Here is a 26,305-nt window from a genome sequence, read left to right on the forward strand (position 1 = left end):
CTCTTCGCATACATCGGCCTGAGCGGGAGGTCTTGGGCGCCCTTTGTGGCCTTTTAGGTTTGATTTATTCACAGCACAAAAGTGGCTCTTGTCCACCTGTTCACCGCTGATGACATCGATGCCCCTGGGGACCTTCCAGAGAACAAGGCGCTGGAACCAGGTTTACAGCGACCTAGCAGGTGATGTAATAAAGGGCCATGCACGCGCGACATGGTGACACGTGGTCGAGGCCAACTGGGATGCAACAGGCAGAGATGCATCTGTGACCTTGCAGCTTCGGACAAAGGCGAACTGTCCTCGAAGGGCTCAAATCCCTCCTTGGGCCGGGCCAGAGAATCTCGAGGTTCTGGGACGTTCGCCCTAGCTCCCACTGACTTTATTCTTGGACAAATCTCATGCCAATGATCTATGCCGCCCATGATCATTGCTGAATGCCTGGTTTTCATACGTGTCAAATGAAATCTAACAAGGGCTGGTGGGAGAGAAGGGAGGAGAGAGGGGAGGAGGAAGAGGCGGGAGAAGGATCTAGAATAACCTTCACCCTACTTATTTCCATACCCCAGCTTGATGGCCTGAGACTAGGGGCGCAGAATCTCAGTTTCCCTGGGGGCATATCCCCCTTCCATGGGTGAAGGGGGGTACCTGGACCACAGGGTCCCTCCCCGCCCTGTAGACAGGAGCTGCCACATGTCCTGTGGTCCTGGGAGTGTATGGAGCATCAAACACAAGCCCCTCACATGGGTGACAGGGCCCGAAACCCATCACTTAGTCACATGGGTGGGTGGGTGGCAGCAAGTCTGCAGTAACCTGGGTGGGAAGACCCTCAGCACATGCCTGAGGTCATGTGGGTGGGAGGAGCCTCAGCACAGCCTAGTCCCACGAATGGGAGGAGCCTCCACTGACCACACCCCCGGGAATCAGGCCTCTTCCCCAGGATCAATATTTTCCTCTCCGGGGTGATGGCCCCATCCTAGCATGCATCTTCCTGGGTGCCAACCCCTGAGTTGCCATGAGGCTGCCGGTCTGTAAGCTCCCACCTGGCTTCCCTCTATGTGCTCAAATCTCCACAGAGGAGGTTCTGATTGCCTCAGGCCCCAGCGCCACCTCTCAGCAGTGCAATCCATCCGGGCCCACACAACCTGGGTGTTAAAAGGACCTCACAGAGGGCCCGGAGAGATAGCACAGCGGTGTTTGCCTTGCAAGCAGCCGATCCAGGACCTAAGGTGGTTGGTTCGAATCCCGGTGTCACAGGTCCCCTGGGCTGAACTCCTAGTCCAGGGGGCCAAGATCCCCCCAAACCTGGTGGGTCTTCAGGGCCACGCCTGGTTAATCGGGCCCTGGGGGGAGGCGGGGGAGAAATCCCGCCCTTTGCATCCCAAAACTGCAGAGGCACGGCTGGGCTCAGACCACTCCACATGCCAGGATTTCTGGGTGTTTGACTGGTATGTGGGGGGCTCTGGGCAGGACAGCTAGCCACAGGTCCCCTGGGCTGAACTCCTAGTCCAGGGGGCCAAGATCCCCCCAAACCTGGTGGGTCTTCAGGGCCACGCCTGGTTAATCGGGCCCTGGGGGGAGGCGGGGGAGAAATCCCGCCCTTTGCATCCCAAAACTGCAGAGGCACGGCTGGGCTCAGACCACTCCACATGCCAGGATTTCTGGGTGTTTGACTGGTATGTGGGGGGCTCTGGGCAGGACAGCTAGCCACAGGTCCCCTGGGCTGAACTCCTAGTCCAGGGGGCCAAGATCCCCCCAAACCTGGTGGGTCTTCAGGGCCACGCCTGGTTAATCGGGCCCTGGGGGGAGGCGGGGGAGAAATCCCGCCCTTTGCATCCCAAAACTGCAGAGGCACGGCTGGGCTCAGACCACTCCACATGCCAGGATTTCTGGGTGTTTGACTGGTATGTGGGGGGCTCTGGGCAGGACAGCTAGCCACAGGTCCCCTGGGCTGAACTCCTAGTCCAGGGGGCCAAGATCCCCCCAAACCTGGTGGGTCTTCAGGGCCACGCCTGGTTAATCGGGCCCTGGGGGGAGGCGGGGGAGAAATCCCGCCCTTTGCATCCCAAAACTGCAGAACCGCGCGGGGGTGCATTCCTACTGTTATGTTACTTTTTACGTATCCAGAATCTTTATTATGTATCGTGCCCTTTCCCACATCCCTACCAAAGCTCTTTTTTATTCCTTTACTCTCTATCCCCCCCAAACATCTCTAATCTACATTACTCTTTTTAATCAGTAGTGTACAAGCGTTATCACAGACCAAAGCCGTGCATTGTGTGTAACAACCCGGTGTCCCATATGGTCCCCCGTGCCTGCCAGGAGCTATTTCTGAGCAGACAGCCAGGAGTAACCCCTGAGCAAAGCCAGGTGTGGCCCAAAAACAAAAACAAAAACAAAAAAAGGACCTCACAGGAAATGACACCGATTGGGTTTCAGGTGACCCCTGCAAACGACCTGTGGCTCACTGCAGGGGACACGCATGAGGATCCTGGTTGGGTTCTGGGGTCTCTCCTATGCTGTCCTCCGGGACAGCACCTCGGTGTGGAGCACATTCTCTGTAACCCTGGAACCTATGAAGCTGTGGAGATAGAAGATCGGGTCCATGGACATCTGGGCAGGAGTGTGCGGGTTGCGGGTGTCTCCACTTCGCCTGTGCTGTAGGCAGTTCGGTGTGCCAGGTCTCCACTCGCGCTTTGGGTCCGACTCCAAGGGTGCTCCAGTCCCACAGAGCGAGGCCCTTGCTCCTCGGAATGAGTCTTGGGGCTGCACCCCACAAAGGGATGGATGGGGTGGGTTACCGAGGCCCTGCATGTGATGCAGCTGCCTACCTAGTAAACTGTCCTGACCCTCCACCTATCCCTCCTCAGGCCCTGCAACTTGACTCTCCGGGCCTAAGTCCCATCCTCCCCAGTCCATCGGCCCTAGATGTGGGAGTTACCTTCCCACAGCTTTGAGGACAGGTCCAGCTGCAGTTCTTCGGCCCCGGAGAGCTGGAGGCTGTCAGCTACCAGTCCTTCAAGTTTACTGTCTTTGAAGAATGTTCTGGCTACCATCACGGACAGGGCTCATCCAGCTAGTTAGACAAGGTTTTAGATCCAGCGCTTATATCTGGCCTAAAGGTTTTTCCAAAAGGCTTTGAAAGTGGCCCTGAGGTACAAGGGTTTGGGTTTGTGCCAGGGGGTAGCTGGATCAAGGACTTTCAGGGAGCACAAGAGACAGGGCTGGTAGAGAAGGGCTGGCTAGATGTAGCTAAGGAGGATTTTTGAGAACTGCTTTCAGATCAGGATGCTTTATTTAGAAAGCTTAGTTTTGTTTTAAGGGCAGGAGATAGCTTAGGCAGGAAGCACGGGCCTGGGATAAGAGAACCGATCAGGCCCCTTTTCTTTAGAGAGCCTAGTGTTATGGTCTGGAGATTGCACAGACCTGGTGTGGAAGACCTAGCCTTTTAATCTTGGCACTGTGTGCTCCCATCCCCAACATCCAGACTCACATTGCTAGCACACCCAGCACATGGAGGGGACAGAAACTCACTAAGGGTCATGTTATCAGCCTCATTCAGTCCCCAAGTCAGTACCCTTTGCCCTGAGACACTTGGCTCTAAGGCCGCAAGGTCCAGCACTGTGGATGAGGATAGCACAGGAAGGCACATCCTGGTTTAGTCACTGAGACTGTCTCAGAGCCTGGTGGGCTGGGATGGATGAGCAGTCGACGGTGCAAGGACAGGGTCAGGGTGGAGGACGAGTGAGGGCAAGGTCAGGAAGGGAAGAAGTCAGATACACTGCAAAGCTGCTTCAGGTTGTGAGGACTTGCTGTCTGTGCCCCCCCCACACACACACACAATATGTGGGGGTGTTGATTAAAATAATAAAGAAGGCCCGCAGGATGGAGCCAGATGGAGGTCGATGGTGATGGAGGCTTTTCTCTGCAGTCCCAAGCCACGTGGGTTTCTGCAACCCCCAGCCGGCGGGTATCTGGGTTCAGGTAGAGGTGAGTAAACCATCCACACGGGCTTCAGGAAATAGCAGCTTTATTCATGCCCTAGCCACCACATGTGTGTGGCCTAACATAATCATTTATGCTGGATCCTTATTCAGCCCTGCATTGTACCTTATTTCTCAGCCATCTCCTTCTCCTGTTTTCTCCTCCATGCTGCATCCAGACAAATCTCAATCCCCTTTTGCCCCTGAGGCCAAACCTTTTATAATCTCCCCAAGACCCCTCCCAGGAAGGGGAGGGTCTTGCAGGTAAAGTTACAGGTAAATCTGGGGTGGGGTTACATGTGTGAAGGGTTCTGCCTTAGTCTCTGGCAGTCCCTGAGTGGTCCAGGGCAGGAGGACTGGATGGGAGTTCCGTGAGTCAGGGACTGCCCCATCAGCAGATGTTTGGAGCCACTGTGCTGGGCTCTGAGGGGACAGTGCTCCTCCTATATAGCGCTCCCTAAGGGAGACAGTAGGTCATGAGGGACCTCAGTGAAGGCCTGAGCAAGGGACATGAGGATAGGGAGACACCCTATCAGTGGACACCCACTGATCTGAAGCAGACATCCCAGAGCAGCCTGCAGGGCCATCTGTGGGCTGTATATGTGGCATGGGACAGAGGAACACAGAGGACCCGATAGGGGCAAGAAGGGCGCTCACGGGACTCCTGCTCCCAGGAAGCCTGATATAAGGGTGAAGCCAGAGGGTCTCACACCTCTACCTCACAGCATCCTCTCCCCTTCCCTTGTGACTGAACACAAGAATGTTCTAGAAACAGAGATGCACATGATAGATATAGGCAGCCTGTCTCTAGCTCCAGTGGGACCCGTGGAACTGTACCAAAATCCAGCATATCAGCATATTAGCATATCCAGCCTGTTAACAGCGCCAGAAGCCCACTCATGCCAACTAGGGGGTGACACTCTTCTTGAAGGTATCTGAGGTGTTGACAGCAGACCTTGAGACCGGGAGATCCAAGCTTTCCAGTACAATGTCCCAAAGGCAGAAAACCAAATGCCTGAAACAGAGAGTGGGTGAGGGACTCGAGGTCCTGCTTGTGACCCTCACCCCAGCTTGGACCCCCATCCTAGCACTTTTACGAAGCACTGGCAAATTGTACCCCCCCACCCCCAGCAGAGCTGTGTCAGAGCTTAATATTTCAGGAATATTGATGCTCCTAGAACAGCAGTGCCAACCACACAACAGGGGTCATGGGGCTGGTAAGTCTGGAGTCCCTGTGCAAGAAGGGCAGCCCAAGGTGGAAGCCCAGACCCACTCCCTTGGAACAATCCTCTGAGGAGGTTGGGGAGCCTGCAGGGAAGTACTTTCCTGCACATGATGCCACCAGGAGCAGCAAGTACCTGCAGGCATCTTCCCAGGAAGCCTTAGTAAGTTCCCCCTCCTGACATGGCCAAGTGACCATGGGCAAACTGTCCTATTCTGAAGGGGGCATGGGGCTAGGGTGACACCCTGGCCATGTGTGGGCACCCCTCCTACCTGTTGATCAGGGGCTGCTTCAGTGACTTGAGCACGAGGCTCCAGCTCTGCTCCCACTTGTCCTGGTGGAGCAGCCAGAGAACCAAGTCTGTGGAGCAAACAAAAGCTGTGGGACCCTGCCTGAGGATCCGGATTCGTCTGCTGCTCCCATGAGGAAACTCAAAAAGGGCCTGGACACACCTACTGGACATAGCTTGAGATATGCAGGCCCACCAGGGTCACTGCCGTCCTGTCTCTTGGGGCCGGCATTCCTACCTCTCCACGCTCTGACCTAGATGCCAGCTGAACATCCCCAGGAATGACTGCAGCCTTCCTTGGTGCAACACGGAGCTGACCTGGAACAAAGCTGCCTCTAGGGGTGCACAGAGCTTTCTGGTCTTCTCTGCATTGGGCCTCTTCCACCCTCTCCCTGAGTATAGTGCACTGAGGAATGAAACTCAGCTGTGCAAGTGACTCTGGCAGGGAGGGCAGCTATGGTGTGCCCCCTCCCACCCCCAGAAATGGATGGGGTGGTATGGTGGGGAACTTGGGTCCACACCTGGTACAATTCCCATCAGGCTGCACAATGCCTGCTTCTCGGTGGTTGCCTTCTGCTCCGGGGTCCGCACCGGACGAGGGCCCTTGGGCAAGGTGCCCCCAGGCCAGATGGACTCTCGAAGGAGCCGGAGGTTCTGCAGCCAGTGCTGGGTGCAGGTGAGGTCAGCAGCCTGCACTTCCAGCCACCTATGAGCAAGAGAGAGAAAAGGGAGGTGGGAAGGTAGTGTGAGCACCTCAACAGTTAGAGGCTTTGGTTCATCCAGCATCAAGGGTCACAGACAGACCAGCAAAGGGGCATCTCTGTGGGCATCACATGAGGGTCTGAGAGCTCTGCAGAAGCCTTTCTCCAAGATCTACCAGGCTCCGCACCCCTCCACCAACTAAGCAGGGCCTCTAGGTCACCCCTCTGGCACCACTGCATAAGATCCCTCTTTCCTTTCCCGAGATGGTCCCACACCTCCTCTAGGGCCAGGTCTTCAGCTCAGTCTTAAACAGGCTCCTGCTTCTGAATTGGAATTGTTAGCTCATGCATTTACATAGTTACTTTCCTCACAGAATCATGTAAACACCAAAGTTCTTCCCCACAATGGAGTCACTTTTCTGAAACTTGTGCTTCCATGCACAAGAAAATTAAACACCGCAATTAAACACATTTAAAAAATCTGAGGGCTGGAGAGACAGTTCAATGGGTTAAGCACATGCTCTACCTGCAAGTGGCCAAGTTTGAGCCACAGGGTCCCTGAGCCTGGAGTAATCAATCTCAGAGCACCAAGCTTGGGAGTAGGCTCTTATACACTGCCTTGTATAACCCAAAAGTAAAAAAAAAAAAATGTTAAAAAGCTCAGAATTCTATACTTTTACATCCACTAATTTTATTTGATTACTAACATATAAGTTAAATATAAAATTGGGGCCAAAGCGATATAGCACCGCAGGTAGGGTGTCTGCATTGCACATGGCCAACCCAGGTTAGATCCTTGGCATCCCATATGGTCCCCTAAACCTCTCAGAAGTGATTTCTGAGTAAGAGCCAAGTGCCTCTAGGTATGGTCCCCAAATTCCCAAGAATAAATAAATAAAATTAATATACAAAACAAGATGTAATTTTATTCTATCTTGTATAGTAAGAGAGATAATACAGCAGGTAAAAACACTTGCCTTACATGCGGCCGACACAGGTTCAAACTCCAGGACAGAGCTAGAGCAACAGTATAGCAGGTAGAGCATTTGCCTAGCACGAGGCTGACCTGGGTTTGATTTGATTCCATATGGTCCCCCAAACTTCCCAGAAGTGATTTCTGAGTACAGAGCCAGGAGTAGCTCCTGAACACTGTTGGGTATGGCCCAAAAGGCAAAAAACAAAAACATAAACGAAAAAAAAAAACCATGACAAAGCCAGGAGTAAGTTCTGAGTACATGTAAGTTGGGCCCAAAAAACAACACAATAAAAATAACATGCATTAAGAAAGCATTTCCTGGGGCCGGGCGGTGGCGCTGGAGGTAAGGTGCCTGCCTTGCCTGCGCTAGCCTAGGACAGACCGCGGTTCGATCCCCCGGCGTCCCATATGGTCCCCCAAGAAGCCAGGAGCAACTTCTGAGCGCATAGCCAGGAGTAACCCCTGAGCGTCACAGGGTGTGGCCCAAAAACCAAAAAAAAAAAAAAAAAAAAAAAAAGAAAGCATTTCCTTTTTCCCCCTACCTGCTGTCCTATCTCTAGCCTCCAAAATGGAAGCATTTCTTAATCAAGGGAAGAAGTTAAAAGAATCTGTTGAACTTTAGAGGTTATCTTTTCTATCAATTTTCTAAAACAAAACAAAACAAAAAAAAAAACAGGAACCAGCAAGTTCTTCTTACACCATTCAGCAAGAGGCAGATAAAAGTTCCAGGTTTGGGGGTCGGAGAGCTAGCACAGCAGTAGGGCGTGCACTCAGCCAACTCAGGACCAATGGTGGTTCCATTCCTGGCATCCCATATGGTTCCCTGAACCTGCCAGGTGCAATTTCTGAGCAAAGAGCCAGGAATAGCCCCTGAGTATCAACGTGAGTGACCCAAAAACCAAACCAAACCAAACAAAACTTCAGGCTTTGAGGAGCTGGAGAAGTCCCCAAAGAATTGACCACACATGCTCCCTGATCATGGACTAACTAGGCTTCTGGCCTGTGAATCCATAAAGCAGGATTTTTGGCTTTATGGCAAAATGGCATCCCATTCGGGCAATGATCATGGGGAGGGAAGGCTGCTTACTCTCTGAAAAGAACAATGCAGCCCAAGAGGCTTCTAAAATGCCAAACCCCAAAGCTGCACCTCATAAATTCCAGTTACCAATCCAAACCTGACCCTCTGGAAGTGGTAGGAGGGTCTGAAACTGTGTCAACTCTCTTCCCAAAGGCAGAGCACAGTGACTTAAAACTGAGAGGAATCTCTCTGCAAGCTGTATATTCTTGATCCAGCCAGCCTCTGTGTGGTGCATCACTCAGTTGATGTGGGTGAGTGGCTGGAGGCGAACCTCAGGGCCCTCAAACACAAGGCATTTGCCCCAGCCCTGAGAATTGCCCTACCCGACACCCCATGTATTCACAACATCAGCTCCTCTAACTTAAAGCTTAAAGATGCCAATTGGATTAGTTCTACTTCTACTCTCTTGTATTACTGAGCCTGTTATCTCTATTTCTTTTATAGATGTTCAACTAGAGTACAATTTCAGTTAATCTGATGTTGATTCCATTCCTTCTTCACTGGAATGCGAGCCATGTTTACCAGTTGCTATGCGACTTAATTCTGTGAGACCAAACACTGGTACACAGCTCTGAAAGAAGCTACATGCCCATGTGTCCAGCAGCGAAAAGACAGTGAGCTGCAAATTACTGGTGCCTACAGAGAACACCAACAGGTTAAAAAGTAGTGGACAATCTAGAAATTCAAGTATTCGGTATTTTACATGCATCTATCTAAACTTTCAACAAATGTACTAATAATCTTTTGTTGCGGTTTAAAATATGGTATTTGGGGCAAGAACAATTGCACAGCAAGCAAAGTATTTGTCTTGCATACGGCAACTTGAGTTCAATCCCCAGCATCTCAGATGGTCCCCTGAGCACAGAGCTAGGAGTAACCTCTGAGTATCCCGGATGTAGGCCCCAAACAAAAAAAATTAAGACAAAAGTGAATGGTAAATCCCATACCAGCACATATCTGAATAAAACTTCAGCTGAAGCAAGAATAGATTTCTTTACTAAGGATGGCTGTGAGGGGATGTATTCCACCTGGAGACATTAAGGGAGGCAGAGAAGTAGCCTCTGAATCACAGAGCAAGGCAGTGAGAAGCCGCGGGCACAATCAGCAGCAGGGAGGGGAGAGTTCCAGTGTAACTGCAGCGCCACCTGGTGTTCAGAGTCCCTCAGTGGCCTGAAGCTGGTAGGCTTTGTACAGAGAATTAGAAGAACCCAGATGGTCTTGTGTGGACATTTGGGAAGCGGCTGCTGAAAACTATTCAAAATATCTGTGAATATTCCTTTTCATATATCCTCTAACCTCTCTTAAAAGTGTTTAAGGTGTTTTATTCCCTGCAGAAAAATGGCCTGGTTTCCTCCACCAAACTCCAAAAGAAAATAATGGTGGCAAACACTGCCAGATAGCCTGGTCCCAACTAATTCCTTTGTGGCACTCTCAAAATTTGTGTGAAGTATAGCAGCCCAATGTCATCCCCTACACCCTCAGAAAAAAACAGACCAGTTCTGAAACTTAGCCTTATTAACTGCTAGGTACCAAATTTGTTTTAGATTAATATATTCTGGATTCGGCTGACCTCACAGGAGGTGGGCAGCAGGCCCACAGACAAGCATTCAGAAAAACCCTGGGAGAAGAGGTGGCTGGACAAGCTCAGCTCCCTTCTCAGAGTGCAGAGGAGCTGGGCAGACTGGTGAACAGCGTCTGGATGGAACCTGGGGGAATGTTTCCATACGATCACGGGCTGCTCAGCATGTCTCGGCAACAGCCCCATTGGTAGCAGTGGGTGCAGCAGCTCTAGGGAAATATCTTTTTTTTTTAATTTTTGGTTTTTGGGTCACACCCAGCAGCGCTCAGGGGTTACTCCTGGTTCTATGCTCAGAAATCGCTCCTGGCAGGCTCAGGGGACCATATGGGATGCTGGGATTCGAACCACCATCCTTCTGCATGCAAAGCAAACACCTTACCTCCATGCTATCTCTCCAGCCCCAGCTCTAGGGAAATATCTTGGCATGAAGGCCCAACTCTCCAGGACAGCAATGGGGACATGGGCCGTGATGACCTCACAGGGTCCAGCCATTGTGCATCATGACACAAACACTACTTCAGCCCATCTGTCTGTGCAGATGTACAAAACGAGTAATGCCACACATATCCAGGTGGTTCTTCGGCCAAGTCTAGGAACTCACTGTGACACTCTATGTCTGTACTGTAACACTTTTGGATAGTATCTTGTCTCTTAGTGATTAGAAACCATGAGTCATCCTGGAGGGAGTGATAAAGGCTGGAGCCCTGATTTAAAGGGTGTGGAAAAGATTTCATTGAGGGGTGGGGGTGTCACAAAGCACACTCTCTAAAGACTCCTCAAGCAACATAGAGGAAACAGATTTACACTCAACAGGGCTCCTTCCTTGGTTGCAAGAGTCTGTGGCGAATTGCAAACTTGCAAGTGGAAACCAGAGCTTACTTTTCTGAGCATCAGGCATATGCTGCCACAGGCATTCATTTATTCTGATTCCCAACCAACACTTGAGAGATTACTAGAGAGTCATTGAGGCAATGGGAGGTTAAGGGGCTAATTCTTAATGACCAGAAGCAAAGCAGGGACCAAGCTGGATCAAGAGTAAGAAGTCTAGGCTCTTTCTTCACCTGAAGGGAACCAGCGGCAGGAGCTACAAGCCTGGGGGGGGGGGGGGGCAGGCTCAGGGGTTGTGTATTGTGGGGGAGATTCCAGAGGCTCTGTGAAGAAGGCATGGGAGAGTGGCTGCCATCAGTGTCCCCACCCCCAGGCATGCTGGGGAGTCCCACAACTCTCACAGGACAGCAGATAGTCCTTGTCCATCTGACACATATATTCTGTAGACACACGCAGAGTACCACATACCCCACCAAAAGGCACAGGGCCCATGACTGTCCTTAGGATGAGAGCTCTGAATTTCTGCTCACGGGATACATGGGCCAGAGACATCAATGCTCTGATGTGACAAAAGGGGGTTCCGAGGTTTGCATGCCTGATGGGTATTCTTTCTGCTTCTCTTTTGGGTTTTGGAGTCACACCAGCACTGCTCAGGGCTTACTCCTAGCTTCGTGCTCAGCAGACCCTGTGTGGTATCAGGGATCAAATACAGGCACACAAGGCAAGTGGTATCCTGCTGTGCTCTATCTTCACCCTGGTGCTGCTCTGTTTCTTTTCCTTTAATGGACACAAGAGACACTTTAATGGACACTGTTGGTCTGAACGATCAGTATTTAAGACTATGCACTCCATACATGTACAAAGGAGCTTCCCTCACAAAAGTCTCAGAAAGGGCTGGGCCAAACATTGCTGTTTTGGGTAAAAGCAAGGAAGGAAAATGGAGAAGGAAGAAGAAAACAGAAAGGGATATCATGTGGGGAAAGGAGTGTCAGAGAAGAGGGGAGTGAGAGAAGGAAAGACAGAGCAGAGAAGGGAGGAGAAAGCAGAGAGGAGAGCAAGAATTGGGAGGAATGTGGGCAGGATTCGAGCCTGAGAGGGATCAGGTATTTCCAGATTTTGAGCATCTCTAGACCTGAGTATCCCCAAGACAAGGTAGCTGGGATGTACGTGAGATTAGTGGAATGGGGACTTTCAAGTGCTGTGTGTTCTCAGGGACACTTGGTCCCGTCACTGCATCCTCATCTATCTTGTGTGTCTCTGCTGCTGGGTTCAGGGACATTTGTGTATCTGGACATTCTCAAAACCACTGTGTCAAGAGATGGGCAGCACCCAGGCTGACATCAGCAGAGACTCCGGATGGCAGTGACAGGCCCTATCACTGTGAGAAGGTTATTTGATCTGCCAGTTGTTTCCCTCACTTGTAAACCATAATGAATTTTCTCAAAGAACTGCATAGCTCATTAGGCCAAAGTGGATCTCACTGCTAGCCTGGAGTGGTCAGCGCCAGGTTCCTTTTCGGCTGTGAAGGATCATGCCCTGACAGGCAGCCTGGAATTTACTTAAAGAAACTGCTGCTGCCGGGGCTGGGAAGGTGGCGCTAGAGGTAAGGTGTCTGCCTTGCAAGCAGACAGACCGCGGTTTTATCCCCCCAGTGTCCCATATGGTCCCCCCAAGCCAGGGGTGATTTCTGAGCGTATAGCCAGGAGTAACCCCTGAGCGTCAAATGGGTGTGGACCAAAAACCAAAAAAAAAAAAAAAAAAAAAAAGAAACTGCTGCTGCCAAGGCCACCGTTTAGTGCTTCACAGACACTGCCCCACAACCAGCCCAGCCAGGATACGGGGGCCTGCTGTCATGATCCCCTTCACAGCTCTCTGCAAGGAAGGTGATGCCACTTGTCAAAGCCCATACTGTCCACACACCTCCTGGCTTCTGACCTTTCTTAGAAGGTAGTCAAGAGCCTTTATTTCAAGTGACCCTGACTGGGCATAAAGCCCCACGTTGACACCGCACTTTCTCCTGGACTTCTAGGTGCTAGACACCTGGCATTCTTCCACTCTGACTTCAACTTACTCTTCTAGTCTCTTGTCTACCACACTATTTTTATCAACACACACACACATGCACACACATCTGCCTACACACACATGTGTGGACCAAAAATATGTCTGTTGCCTCTGATGAGTATGATGGCATCTCAAAGGCAGGCAGAGGTGCAGATCGTGGCCTGAGTCTGGCTCAGTTTGGTCCACGGCAGGGTTCTGGGCATCCAAACTCCTTCCCATTCCCCTGCTCTGTGGGAACAACACCATGACGGAATGCTCCAGGCCATAATCTCTTGCTTAAAGCCTAATGATGCTGTTAGGCAGGACCACTCTCCTCTGAGACTCCAAGCCTTCTGCACCTAAGCACTCAACCCTCTTCACAATTCCTTTGCCTGAGGGTCAGACAAATGGGGGAGAAGGTCGAGTCTCTTCTGACCAGATATAATTTGTAAGGGTTGAATTTCCTCCCACTCTGCCTCCCAAAAGCACCCTCTGTACAAAGGTGCAGGTTGTCGGCACAGAATCTGACATGGATGAGCCTTCCCTCTGAGCTCAGGATACCTTTTCTGGACATCTAACCTTTCTCCAGCCTGCTTTTCCACTTTCTCTACACCATAAACCATCAAGGGAGATTTATGAAAGAAAACTGGTACCGAGCGCACCAATTACAGTTTTTTCAACCTGAGTTTAAAGGGGACAGGAGTTGAAACTTACTTTCTCCTTAAATTTGGGGTTCTGCTTGTCCCTGGCAGGCAACAAGGGAAGAGAGAGGGAATTCATACTTTGAGTTAGCAGAGCGCCTGACATCTGAAGCACTTCGAAGGGTTTTTTAAGGGATCAAAGAGAATAAGCAAAGTTGGAGGCAGAAGCAGCAAACTTATCTCCCAGATAAGCATGCTGGGGCTGATGGTGACTGTATAGCTGACCCTAACAGTTATGGGCTCTGAGATTCCCCACACAGCAGAATAGGCTGAGCCCTGCGTGGGTCTCTTCAAGCACAAGAGAACCTGTGTTGAAAAGCCCAAGTGAGAAATAGCCCTACAAGTTAATGTTCCATCGGGCTGGGGCCAAGATAGACTTGACCTGGCTTTTCACTGGGCTTTTAAGGGGGCTCAGTTACCAAATATGCTTGTAAAGTTCTACCCAAACTAAATCCCCCAAAGAGCTGCTGGAGAGACAGTCTCCTGATGCTGATGCGGAGATCCACATCACACTTGAAATCCTGACTCTAGGACCTCCCTTTCCTGCAGACCTGCTGGAACAGACCATGGGCTGCAGCACTGCATCCTAGAGACCTCAAGGAAACTGGGCCTATCTCCAAGTACCACTTCTTGGCTGTGTGCCTGTGAGCCCAGCACTGAGTCCTTAAAAGGGGGTGTGTCCATCAGGGTAAAGGTGGGAATGTGGCTTATAGGAAACAAAGAAGACCCAGAACAGAAGAAGGCCATCCTCAGCTTTGTTCCTCTGCTCCTTGCACCTAACACAGAACCAGACAGGTCTAATCACACCCAAGGAAGAACAGTGACATGAAGGGACAGAAAAAACTGACAAAATACAACAGACCATCCCTTGGAAACACCTCTGATGAGCAGAGGGAATCACATGGTTATACCAAGTTTTCCACAAGCAGTTGCAGAATTCTGCTTCTGCATGAAATTCACATTTATTTTCTTTCCCTTCGTGAAGCTCATTCAGTATCTCCTTCTTTCAGAGCAGAGATGCCCTCTACAGGTAAAGGAAAGTCAGAGCAGAGATCTTAAGCTGAGTGGCCCCTCTTCCCTGCTCAGCTCCAGAAACTGCTTTTGCTCTACCAGAAATCCTTAGCACCGGTGGTGGATCTCCTCACCCACTGGGAGCATCAGGAAGCAATCGCAGATCCTGGGACTAGTCTATGCTGCAGACCCAAGCACTTTACTGCCTTCCCAAAGACTGTGTGATAGTACTCTGGCTGCAATTCCCCAGATCCTAATCCATCAGTCCTAGAGACTCAGGATGCTTTCTTTAGCTGCTCCGAAGTTCAGCTCAATATCATCCGGAAAGGTGGGCACCAAAGAGAGACTGTGGGGGCCTTGTGGAAGCAAGTAAGATCGGGCATCCTGAAGAAAGGTGCACACCAGTTGGGGATGCTAGAAGACGGAATCAGAAACAGAACACTCTTTTATCCTTCTTTTCCTTTTCTGAAAAGCAAACATGACAACCCACCGTCTCTGAGCCTCAGTGGACAGAAACCATCTTTATTTTTCACAATGAGGGAACTGAAGCTCAGAGAACAGTGATCTGAGGACCAGAGTACAAGAAGACAAGGAAGAACAAGGAGGGCTGGGGCATTGGACTGAACTTCCAGCCCAGCCACTTGCGCTGTGAATAGGGCTAAGGCTTTCTGCTCTCCCCCTACAAAACCAGAAAGGTATAAAGGTATGCACAAGTTTGTCTTGCTCACTCATATTCTCATGCTACAGCAGTGAGACCAACAGACTTGTAGATGGAGAGTCAAGAGGTAGGATGAACACAACTTTGAATGGTCTGATCCAGCTTCTATTCCTCATGCCAAGGAGGAGGTTAGGCCACAGCATGGTCTTGCTTTCTCTACAGCCCATCCCATCCACTTTACTCTGTTGGATTTCCCTGTACCAGAGAATTTAGTACTCAGAAAGTGCTAACTTCCTCCTCACCCACTAGGAAACAGGACTTGGCCTTCCAAATCGTTCATTTTAGATCTCAGAAGCTCCACGCTACCTAGAATACCACTACTTCTATGACCTCCCTGTATGAAAGACAATTTAATCCTTAGGCAAACACCGTCCTGCCACTCTGACAGACCCTGTGCTACCTGGCTGGGGAAGATGAGGTGGGAGAACTCACTGTTGGGGCACCTCTCCTGGGGGTGGGGAGTATTTAGTAGCATCCTAAGTCTCTACCAGCTTGACAAAGCCACTTTCTGTCTCCATTCACAGTCTCAGTAGTGGGAACTATGAATGTCTCTAGGTAAAGCCAAAGTTCCTGGGGAGGAAATGACCCACACTCTGCCCAGCTAAGACCAGTTTGGAGAAACGGGGTATTTGATGTTCCATATTTGAAAAATTTGAGTAGCCAAAGAGGAAGAAGGTAGGAGAGAGGGCAACAAAATGAGTAGAGCAGAGAAGGGAAGGTCAGGGCGTGTAGAAGAGACTCGAGCATTGAGACCCTAACAGCATATTGTGCGTGGGGTGTGCGGGGTGGCGGAGGAGACAGATCTGTCAGCATTTCAGACATGGAATTTGCATGGTCCCATCATCGGAAAAATACCTGGGTGTGGTCAGTGCACAAATCCACCTGTGCCATTAACAATGACTGTCAAGTTCTATTTTCTTATTCTGCATTACAGGGCTCTCTACCTCCAAAGGTGGAAAGAAACTGTGCAAACAGGTGAGGTTGCTGGCAAATGGCATCACACAAAAGGGACCCATGTGACTCTCTTCCTTCACCTCAGTCTCTTGGGGTAAAAGCTTTTAATGCTGACTATGTAGCTTGGGAGTGCATGTGTTGTGTACGTATGTGCAATTCAACAGCACACACATGCACTCCCAAACTACATACTGGCTGCAAAATAGACACAATACTTAAAAAAAATTATATCTGGAGTGACCTAGAAGCCAGAGCCACAGGCTAATGAGAGATGAGGATCTGGTTACTTCTTAGTCAGTTTTGTGGGTAAAGTTCAAACACACCTGGGTCTGTCTGGTTCAGACAGTGTCTGGAATTCTTTCAATTCAAGTAAGAAGATATGCAATCGTTTCATGGTTACAAAATCAGCAGATGAATGTTCTACACACAAATCTCTCAAGAGAAGCAAGTAGTTCTGTAATTCCAAAGCCTGAACTATGGCATCTGAGTTACAAATCCAGTTCAGAGAAAATAATCCAAGAACACCAGTGCACTTTCTCTTTTCCCCTCTTGCTATTTCCCTGAAGTGACCTGCCACTGTCAGTAGAGAGGAGTCAGTGGGAGAGAGTGATTTGAGACATTGCATGGGAAGCAATGCCAGGGCAAAAGAACGGGATTTCAGGGCTTTTGAGGTGATTCAGGATGTGTCCAATGTCTCACAGAAGCTACCCAGTCCTGGCATCACACAGCAAGTGATGAGGGACACTATGTGCCTGAATCCACCTCGAAGTTCCTCGTGCCTGGATCTGTCTAAGAGAGCCTACCTCCTCTTCTGACCACAGTCCCTGGGACCCAGGACACCAAACTTTCCTGTTTGGTCAGAGAACCCAGTATCATGCCCAACACATTGCTCAACAGCAATGGCCTCACCTTTGGATGAGGGTCCCAAAGACGAAGTGAAGGGACTTGAACACTTGCTCCGTGCACAGCCACTGCCACTGGTCCATCAGTAGTAGGTGTAGCAGGTCCAAGGCTGTGTCCGCCAAAGCCGTGTCTGTTCCTGGAAAAGAGAAACACCAGTTCAGCGGGCCAGGCCACATGGCTTCTGCACCTTCCACACTCAAATCAAGAGACACATCAAAAAGGACTCGATTCTTTTACTCATATAGTGGATGTTATTTTTGAAAATTATTTTGTCCAAACAGCTTCCGTTCCTTTATTTTTTTAAGTATCACAAAGTATTTTATTTTTTATTTAAACTCATAGTTAATTTTCATAGATGAAGTTGTTCATTTATATTGAGTTACGTCATACAATGTATAACCTTTACCAGTGCATATTTCCTGCCACCAATGTCAACAGCTTCCCTCATCCTCCCTGATGTCCTCTTCCCTCTCACCCATCCTCTTCTGTGTGCCAGTGGGGCAGGCATTTTACTTCATGCTCTCCTTCTTTTTCTCACTTACTAGCTTGCTCTCCCTCCTCTATTCTCCTGTGACACTGTGGTTTGTACTATTGCAAATGAAGGGGTGCCATGAATGTCCTTTCCATATTAGGCCTTCTCTACTCTAACTTCACTCTCTGCTCTTTGTGGCAAGCTATACCTACCATGGAATGGTCTTCCTGATGTTCATCTCTATTGCCTCTGAATGTCATCTCCACACTGTCTTTTATTTTCCTTATGAGTGAGATTATTCCATGTTTATCCCTCTCCCTTTGACCCATTTTGCTCAGCATAAAACTCTCCATGTCCATCCATGTATAAGCAAAATTCATGACTTCATTTTTCCTAATGGCTGCCCAGCATTCCATTGTGTAGATATACCACAGTGGCTTTGGTCCCTGATCTCTTGTTGGGTACCTGGGGTGTTTTCAGATTCTGGCTATTGTAAATAGTGCTGTGATGAACCTAGGAGTACAGAGGTCATTTTTGTATAGTGTTTTTGCAATCCTAAGGTACATCCATAGGAGTGGTATTTCAGCTTCTGCTCCTTTCCTGTTTTTGTGGGTGCTGATGAGTGCTCCATGGGAGCAACAGTGCCATGTCCCCTGTTCTGCTCCACCAGCCTCCACAGATTCTCCTAGAGCCATCAGTATCACCAAGATTCTGGATCCAGGGTGGCAGGCATGGCTTTATTCTCATGTGAAAAAACGACTTTGAAAGTAGTTAGTTACATAGAGCTACAGGGCTTGGACCCTTGAGGCATCAGCTCGATTTGAGGGCTGCACATCAACATCTGGGGAGAAAGTATGCTGGATCATCTCTTCCGAATTAGAACTCTGGTGCTTGCTTTGGCAGCACATGTACAAATCAGTACTCTGGAAGGGTCACAGAAGGTGGCTTACACACACCCAGGCCCAGGTCTGAAAAGAGGCCCTTTATGGATGGAGCGACCTCTCTGACTATGTGGGTGCTCCTCTTACTGCTGATCTGCTTCTAGGTAGGAACAATATTCCAGAATGATTCAGAAGCTAGTACCACTGCTATGACCACTCTCATGGTCAATCCTCAAAGACAAGTATAAGTCCCAGACCAGTGGGGATTCTCCTGCAGGCCCTTTTCCCTCAGGATCTTTATGCCCACGATGGCTTCTGCTCTATAGACAAATTTGCTGGAACTTACCTGTCCTTTCTTCTCCATCCCATCCATGTGTTTTCTTTCCCTGCACTGTATGTCAAGATGGCCTGAGAAGGCCTATTTTCTACTCCTATGCTCAAACATGGGATAGTCCATTCTGAGCAAGGAACACCCTGAATAGCAGTTACTCCCAATTCCTGTCTGTTCTGGGGGTAAAAAACTAAAAGCCAGAGCTTTTAGTGCCACGCAATATTAGGAATCAAACCCGGGCCTCATGCAGGAAGAACCAGGGTTAGGCCCTATCTTCAGTTCTTCTAAAAAAACATCACACCCTGCTAAGCCATGGCTTTGCTTTCTGGGTTTGCACCTCCCTCCCTAGTCAGCCATGCCTGAAAATTTAACATCCAGTATGATTATTTTGGACAGGAGAGATGACAGTCTTGTAGCATGTTGTTATAGCTATTCTACTCAATTATCAAGTGTTACTGCTAATCTCACTGTGTCTCGTTTATCAATCAATTCTTTTTGTTGTTGTTGTTGTTTTGTTTTGTTTTGTTTTTTTGGGGGGGTCACACCCAGCAGCGCTCAGTGGTTACTCCTGGCTCTATGCTCAGAAATTGCTCCTGGCAGGCTCGGGATACCATATGGGATGCCGGGATTCGAACCACTGTCCTTCTGCATGCAAGGCAAACACCCTACCTCCATGTTATCTCTCCGGCCCCTTATCAATCAATTCTATCAGAACTCTGCAGAGAGGAAAACACTGTATAGGATTCTTGGAACATGGAGAAGGGAAGCAGCTGGGCAACCCCATGCTGGCTTTATATCAAGCTGCCCCCATGTGGCAGCAATGGTCAGCACAGGGAGAGAGAGCAAGCAGGGGGAAATCTTTGGAGAGCTGAGTCCTCTGGGCAGACTAATTACCCCTTGGGTACAAACTGTCCTTCTGAGTTGGGATATTCAGGGACTAGGGTCAGATTTTCAAATCCGTCCAGTTTTCTGATGCCTGTACTGCCAGATCCTTTTATAGAGGTCCCAGAGAGATACCAGAGCATGAAGAAGGGGCTAGAAACCCAGATAGGGCCAAGGTCAAGTGACTGAGTTTGGGCATGTGAGAAACCATAGAGAAATTTCTTCTTTTTCCTTACTTTATGAAACCAAGATTTGGAGAACTCTTCTTTTCAGAGGGGGCCTCTATCTTCACAGTACCTGATAGTCTTCTCATAAAAACTCTCAGCAGCAACCTGGTGTGTTTCTCCCTCTGTAGTGATGACGCAGGGAGGCTACCCAGGCTGGACTCTATTCTGGCCTCTCCTCCCCTCCCATCTGCTCACTCCCACATGCCAGAGGGGGGTTATTCTCTGCATTGCAGCACCTAGCTCAGTCCCACAGGCACTGGCAGCAACTTGCTTTGTTAATAGAAAAAACAACAATAAAGTGACAAATCCCAACTGTCCCAGTCCCTGTGCACAGTGTACTGGTCCCCTTGTATCAGAATGCAGAGAGCCTGTCCCTTACCTGGTTCTCTGGAGCTGAGGTCATGCTCAGGACCTTCTCTGAGAATGTGCTCGGGATCTCGGGCACAGGCATCTGCTGTCTGCACTTCCAGAAGCTTCGTTTGCTTCTTAAGGAAGGACACCATACCCGACATGGACACAATCTGGGACTCCTGCAGAAAAGACCAGTGATGCACCAGGAAAAATAGGGAAAGGGAGGGAAGTAGAAAGGCTGCAGCTCTACCTCCCTACATCAGCCTGATAGCTCCAGGACCACCTTGCTAAAGCTCTTCCTTTGAACCTAAGGGCAAGTGGAGCAAGTAGTGGCCCTGGATTTGCACACACCACGGGCATGTGCAAGCTACCTATTCTCAAGTCAAAACTAAAATCAAAGGCCAACCTGTCACAGCAAACCAAATGGAATCTAAAACTTCCCAGAGAATGTCTTCACAGAAGGGAACTGGAACTACTGGTTCCATTCTCATTGGGACCTATGGCCTTTCCAACTCGAAAGAGTGTCTCTACTTCTGAAACCCACAGAATCCACATCCCAGCTCACAACTCTGAGACACTCCAGGAATGTCTTACCGCACCATCTTCTTGGAGACTGTAGAGGATCCTCTCATGAGCTCCTGACAGGTTCAGTGCTTTCAAGGAGAACTTCAGTTTAGACCTGGATCGGAAACAAAGGCCAGAGACAGCATGTGATTTGTGGTCCTGATCACCACAGAAAGGGCTGGCATGTTGCCATCCCTGTAAACCAGGACAGCTGTCCACATCTGCAGGACATCTACTCAGAAATCCCCAATAATCTATATTCTAGTAACTTAATAAACACTGTGATTTCTGCCCTCTGTTGGACTAACAATGCTTTGTGGCTTAGCTTTCACTAGGACCAGACAGTCAGTGTCACCTCTGTAGGCTAAAGGAGGCCAAGTGTCTAAAGAAAGAGCACAGTCCAGGATTTTCTATTGCTGTGCTTGAATGCTTGATGTCCACCCATTTCCCATTTGTATTCTAAAGAAATCAAGAAAGGGACTGCAAGTGGCAATGTTGGCAATTCATGGACCCCTTCATGGTCCCCCCTTCAACATATGGACCCGGGGAAAAAATGGGCAGACCTATGTTAGTGCTGGGACCTGTATATAATTCCTCACATCCCAAATACAAGGGGTCTGGGGATATGGCTCTGGATACAGGGCCACTACAGGAAGTAATCTAAACCAAGCTGGAGAGAAGAAATGATCCAGGGATCTTTCTACAAGAACTGGAGATCTACTGGAGCCACAGTCTTTGGAAGAATTGTAAGAATAGGACCACCCCACAGTGGAGAACAGGTTGGGATAAATATATGTAAAAAAGCCACCTTTGATTAGGGTGAAGACTGAACCTAAGACAGGACCTTAGACACGAGCACAGAGGAAGACGATCAGACAGGCCCCATGTACACCACCCAATCTCAACTCATTCTCTTCACAATAGCCAGATAGAGAAGCAGCTTCCAGAGAGGCCTTATGGGTGCCCCCTGCCTTCACAGCAGGCTCTACATGCAGCCAGGGAACAGATAGGGCTCTAGTAGGAGAAGTGAGCCACTTAGATTGGCCTGCAGTGACCTTTCTGGCCCCCTTAGAAGCTGTTCACGACATTTGAGCCACAATTTCCAGAAACAATGGCAAAGACAGTCAATCCTAAATCTTAACTTTTCTGGGGGCCACACTCAACATTTCTCAGAGGTTATGCCTAGCTCTGTGGTTAGGAATCAATCCTGGTGGGCTCATAAAACCATATAGGATGCCAGGGATTGAACTTGGGTCAGCCATGCGCAAGGCAAATGCCTTACCCACTATGCTATGGCTTTGGCTCTTAACATTTTCCTAACTTAAAGTCTTAACTTTTAAGGCTTATAGGAAAGCAACAGCTCCCATTTTTCTAGGAAAACATAAAATGACAATACTCATGTTCTACTGTTCTCTGCTGAGTCAAATTTCCTGGTACATTAAAAGCAACCTCCCAAAGGCTGCCTGGAAGCTCAGGATCCTGAAGTGATGTTGAGCCTGGGTGTGGGCTGGCATATCTCATGTCTGCATGTGCAGTGCCATTGGGCTGAGGCCTGGGATCAGTCTGAGAGAGGGAGGGACCCTCAGCTATTGTGGGCTGCTCACTTGCCAGCCTTCTTGCCTTCAGTTTGGGGCTTGCCATCTGTCTCAGCCTCGCTCAGCTCCTCAGTGGGACTCTGGGGCTCAGAGCGAGGGAATGCAGTCTTTAAGGTATCCACGATAGCATTCACCACCATCTGCAAAGGTGAAGGGTATAGGGTCAGACACACCCAAATGAACAGATGGCTTAGTTCTCAAAAGAAATGGGCAGTCTGTTTCAATTTTTTCCACCCATTGCCCCCTTTTTGCCAATAAGCTTTTGCATGACCCCAGACATATAAAGTATGTATACCACCTGAATATTTATGGATAATAAATCATGAATTCATTTTAAAACCACAGTTGTAACTTCTACATTTAGTTACTTGATACCATGTAGATCTCATCAATCATGAGTGAGAGACACTAACTCACATCTCAGTAATACTTTTCTTTCTGGGTAGCCATGAGTCTTCCTGAGACTCATGGCAAAAATTGCCAAAGGAAGTTGGCAAACAATTGGATCTGGGTGTCATGCAGGCTGGGGGAATGCTATTTCATCTCCGTGTTATCTCTTTTTATAGGAAAGAATCCTTTTACTTTACAATCTGCTAATCATGTACCAAGATGTAAGAAGAGACAGCAGTTGAAATACAGGGAGAAAAGGAAGCAGAAGGATGATTTCCAACAGTAAGAAACACAATGCAGGGCATTCGTAATAAAAACATGTTGAGTTGAGTCAAACAGAATCTAAGTGAAAACTTGCTCAGGTCCAGATAAAACAGGGGCAGACAAAACATCTTTCCTCATCAAATCCATGTAGCATGGAAAAGTATAAATTATCCCTATTTCTTGTTTTGTTTTGTTGTTTTGGGGCCACATGTGGCAGCGCTCAGGAGTTACTCCTGGCTCTGTGCCCAGAAATCACTCCTGGCAGGGTTGGGGACCATATGGGCTGTCGGGGATCCAACCTAGGTCAGCTTTTTGCAAGGCAAATGCCCTACCCACTGTGCTATTGCTCTGGTATCCCCAATTATCCCTATTTCTAAAATAGGAGTGTCATATAGGTATTTGTTAAAAAGAAAAATGTAAAAATAAAGACTTTAAATGGCAAAGGTATAGCAGCAACTGCTGCTTTTGGTGCTTTTTCCCAACTTGCAAGAAAGCATATCGTCATCCCTGGCTCATCCCTGAAACCGGTCCTTGTGATAATCCTCAACAAGGAGCAATGGGAGCTTGGATCTGACAAGGCCAAGGAGGGTGAGTCAGACTATTGTAAAGACCTGGGGAGGATAAATCTGGCATGAATACAGATCAGATGATTTGGTCTGGAAAGCACAACTTCCTCTCTGCACTCACAAACTGTATGTGTGGGAAGAGTCCCTATGTACTCGCTGTATGTCCAGTAATCGGTCAGTCCATAAGAATCAAGGAAGATTCTTTCTGCACAAAACTGCCCTGTCCCTTTCAAGCTGTCAGCCTTTGCTCATGACAGTCTCCTGACTCCTATCACAGGCCAGGATTCAATTATTTTATCCCTCAGGGAAATCAACCCACTAAAAAACCCCTTTTAAGGTTAGGAACCCCAAGAAATAGTAGACTAGACTAGATGAGATGGCTGCAAACTCAGGAAAGCAAAACAATCAAACAGTTTAGGGTCTTTTAGATGTAGAAGGCAACATGGACAGAAACAGAATCAGAAACTAGTGAACTGGCTGAGAGAAATGCCACCACCACAACCCCCTGACCCCCGCAAGTCTTCAGGTATTATTGTATGTAGTAGATATGCTCATTAACTTTTCTTAAAGTCAACTTAAACAATGGCTAGGATGGGGAGCACTATAAAATGAGTAAATGACCTGAATAAAATGGCCAATATTGTATAAAATAAATGGCCTGCCTGTGAGACCACTAATGGCTTCCAAGCAACCCTAAAGCCTGGACAGTCTGTGTCTGTTGGTCTTCTCATGTCTGTTTGTCTCATTCTCTGTACTGGCTAATGGGAGCTGTAGAACCAGACTGGCATAACTCAACTCAGGACATCTCCCCTGAAATCTAGCTCCTCCTCAGCCAACAGGCAGTGTTTTCCATTCTTACTAAAACACATGGCATCTTTGAACAAATGTAAACCTGACTTCTGCCTAGAGGAGGTCAAATTAGTTGGTAATCACTGCTTAGAAGTTCTGTTTTCTTACACACTTCTTTCCCCTCCTCTCTCCAAGAATTCTGAGGTACCTCTGAAGAAGAGAAAGTTCTTTCCAACACTGTTCTCCAGCTGAGAAGCACTATAATAGTCTAAATCAACCCCTCATTCTTGCCCTAAGGCTCTTTCCTGAGTTGTTCCCCCTGGGAAAAATCATCACCTTCATGGATCTTCCTGCTTCCACCTATCTACAGGTCCAGCCTTCTATCCCACTAGAAAAACATGAAACCCTCAAGACACTTATGTATTCCTAGTGTTGGGTTTTGACTTTCTCAAAGTTTCTTAAGTAATTCGGCAAGTTGGTGACCCAAATAAGTAAGTGACAACAGAACAGATCTTCTGAAAACTTCTGGCCCATGTTCCTGATGCCTCTGTGTAGCCTCTCTCCAACCCCACCTCTTCTTTGAAAGCAAAGCCTCCACCCAAGTGGAAATCTGAAACTGAGCATGTGGTCTCTCCATACCTTATCTAGTCTGGGCTTCTTGACAAAGGCAATACGGGCATCTGTGTTCAGAGCAAGGAACTCCTGCACTTCCTCACTATTGGTGAGTTCAGGAATGGCACAGAGTTGCTGCAAAAGACATGAAGGAAACTTCAAGAGAAAAGCCAGTGTTAAGCACTCCTCTTGGCTTGGGCAGTGACGGCTAGACAGACAAGCCCAAACAGAAGGATGCTGACCTTTAGGAACGATTCCAGAAGGCTTTTCCGGGCTTCAATTTTGTCACTATCCATGTTCCCAAATGGCAGATCTGGGAAGAGCTTCTTGGGACCCTTCACATCTTAAACAAACACACAAAAAAAACCCAATCTCATTCACTTAGCACCAGTCGAGAGTCTACATGTATACCTACATGTATAGAAGAAAGGATGATTTCTTTTTTCATTTCAGAATTGTCAAGTATACCTCATACAAGGTCCTCTCATTCATAATACTGAAAGGCCATATATGACAATACTGGTGAAGGCAGGTCTGCAGCCTAAATTTCACCCAGTTTAAAATGACTTTTCACAGCAAAAAAAGCCTCTTCAACAAGTGGTGTTGGGACAACTGGTCAGCCACATGCAAAAAGGCAAACTCACACTTCCATCTAATACCATGCACAAACGTCAAATCCAAGTGGATTAAAGAACTTGATATCAGACCCGAAACCATAGGTATATAAAACAACATGTAGGTAAAACACTCCTTGACATTAAGACTAAGGACATCTTCAAGGAGAAAACAGTACTCTCCAAACAAGTGAAGCAGAGATAAACAGAGGGGACTATACAAAGCTGAGAAGCTTCTGCACCTCAAAGGAAATAGTGACTAGGATACTAAAGCCACCCACAGAATGGGAGAAACTATTCACCCAATACCCATCAGAAAAGGGAATAATATCTAAGATATACAAGGTACTGACAGAACTTAACAATAAAAAACATCTAACCCCATCAAAAAATGGAGAGAAGAAATTAACAGACTTTCTCAAAGAAGAAATAAAAATGGCCAAAAGGCACCTGAAAAAGTGTTCCACATCACTAATCATCAGGGAGATGCAAATCAAGTTAACAATGAGGTATCATCTCATATATCACAAAGAACAAGAACAATCAGTTCTGGAAGGGATGTGAGGAGAAAGGAGTTCATTCACTGCTGGTGGGAATGCCTTTTAGTCCAGTCTTTATGAAAATCAATATGGAGATTCCTCAAAAAACTGGTAATTGAACTCCCATATGACCCAACTATACCACTCCTGGGGATATATCCTAGAACACAAAAATACAATAGAAAATTGCCTTCTGCATACCTGTATTCATTGCAGCACTATTTACTATAGCTAGAATCTGGAAACAA

General features: G+C 48.3%; 1 protein-coding gene across 1 annotated transcript in view; it reads right to left on the minus strand.

The window, feature by feature from the left end:
• Nucleotides 1–4,518: 4,518 nt before the first annotated feature.
• SNX19 (sorting nexin 19) overlaps nucleotides 4,519–26,305 on the minus strand; it is a 28,449-nt gene continuing 6,662 nt past the window's right edge. Inside the window, exons 3-11 of the mRNA XM_049778344.1 lie at nucleotides 25,147–25,247; nucleotides 24,932–25,039; nucleotides 22,293–22,423; nucleotides 20,719–20,803; nucleotides 20,153–20,303; nucleotides 16,987–17,116; nucleotides 6,010–6,194; nucleotides 5,472–5,559; nucleotides 4,519–4,992 (exon numbers count right to left, since the gene is read on the minus strand). Coding sequence (XP_049634301.1) covers nucleotides 4,884–4,992; nucleotides 5,472–5,559; nucleotides 6,010–6,194; nucleotides 16,987–17,116; nucleotides 20,153–20,303; nucleotides 20,719–20,803; nucleotides 22,293–22,423; nucleotides 24,932–25,039; nucleotides 25,147–25,247 — 1,088 coding nt within the window. The 3' untranslated portion in view covers nucleotides 4,519–4,883. The remainder of the gene's footprint in view (nucleotides 4,993–5,471; nucleotides 5,560–6,009; nucleotides 6,195–16,986; nucleotides 17,117–20,152; nucleotides 20,304–20,718; nucleotides 20,804–22,292; nucleotides 22,424–24,931; nucleotides 25,040–25,146; nucleotides 25,248–26,305) is intronic.

The sequence above is a fragment of the Suncus etruscus genome, chromosome 8 (genome assembly GCF_024139225.1).
Source record: "Suncus etruscus isolate mSunEtr1 chromosome 8, mSunEtr1.pri.cur, whole genome shotgun sequence".
NCBI classification, from domain to species: domain Eukaryota; kingdom Metazoa; phylum Chordata; class Mammalia; order Eulipotyphla; family Soricidae; genus Suncus; species Suncus etruscus.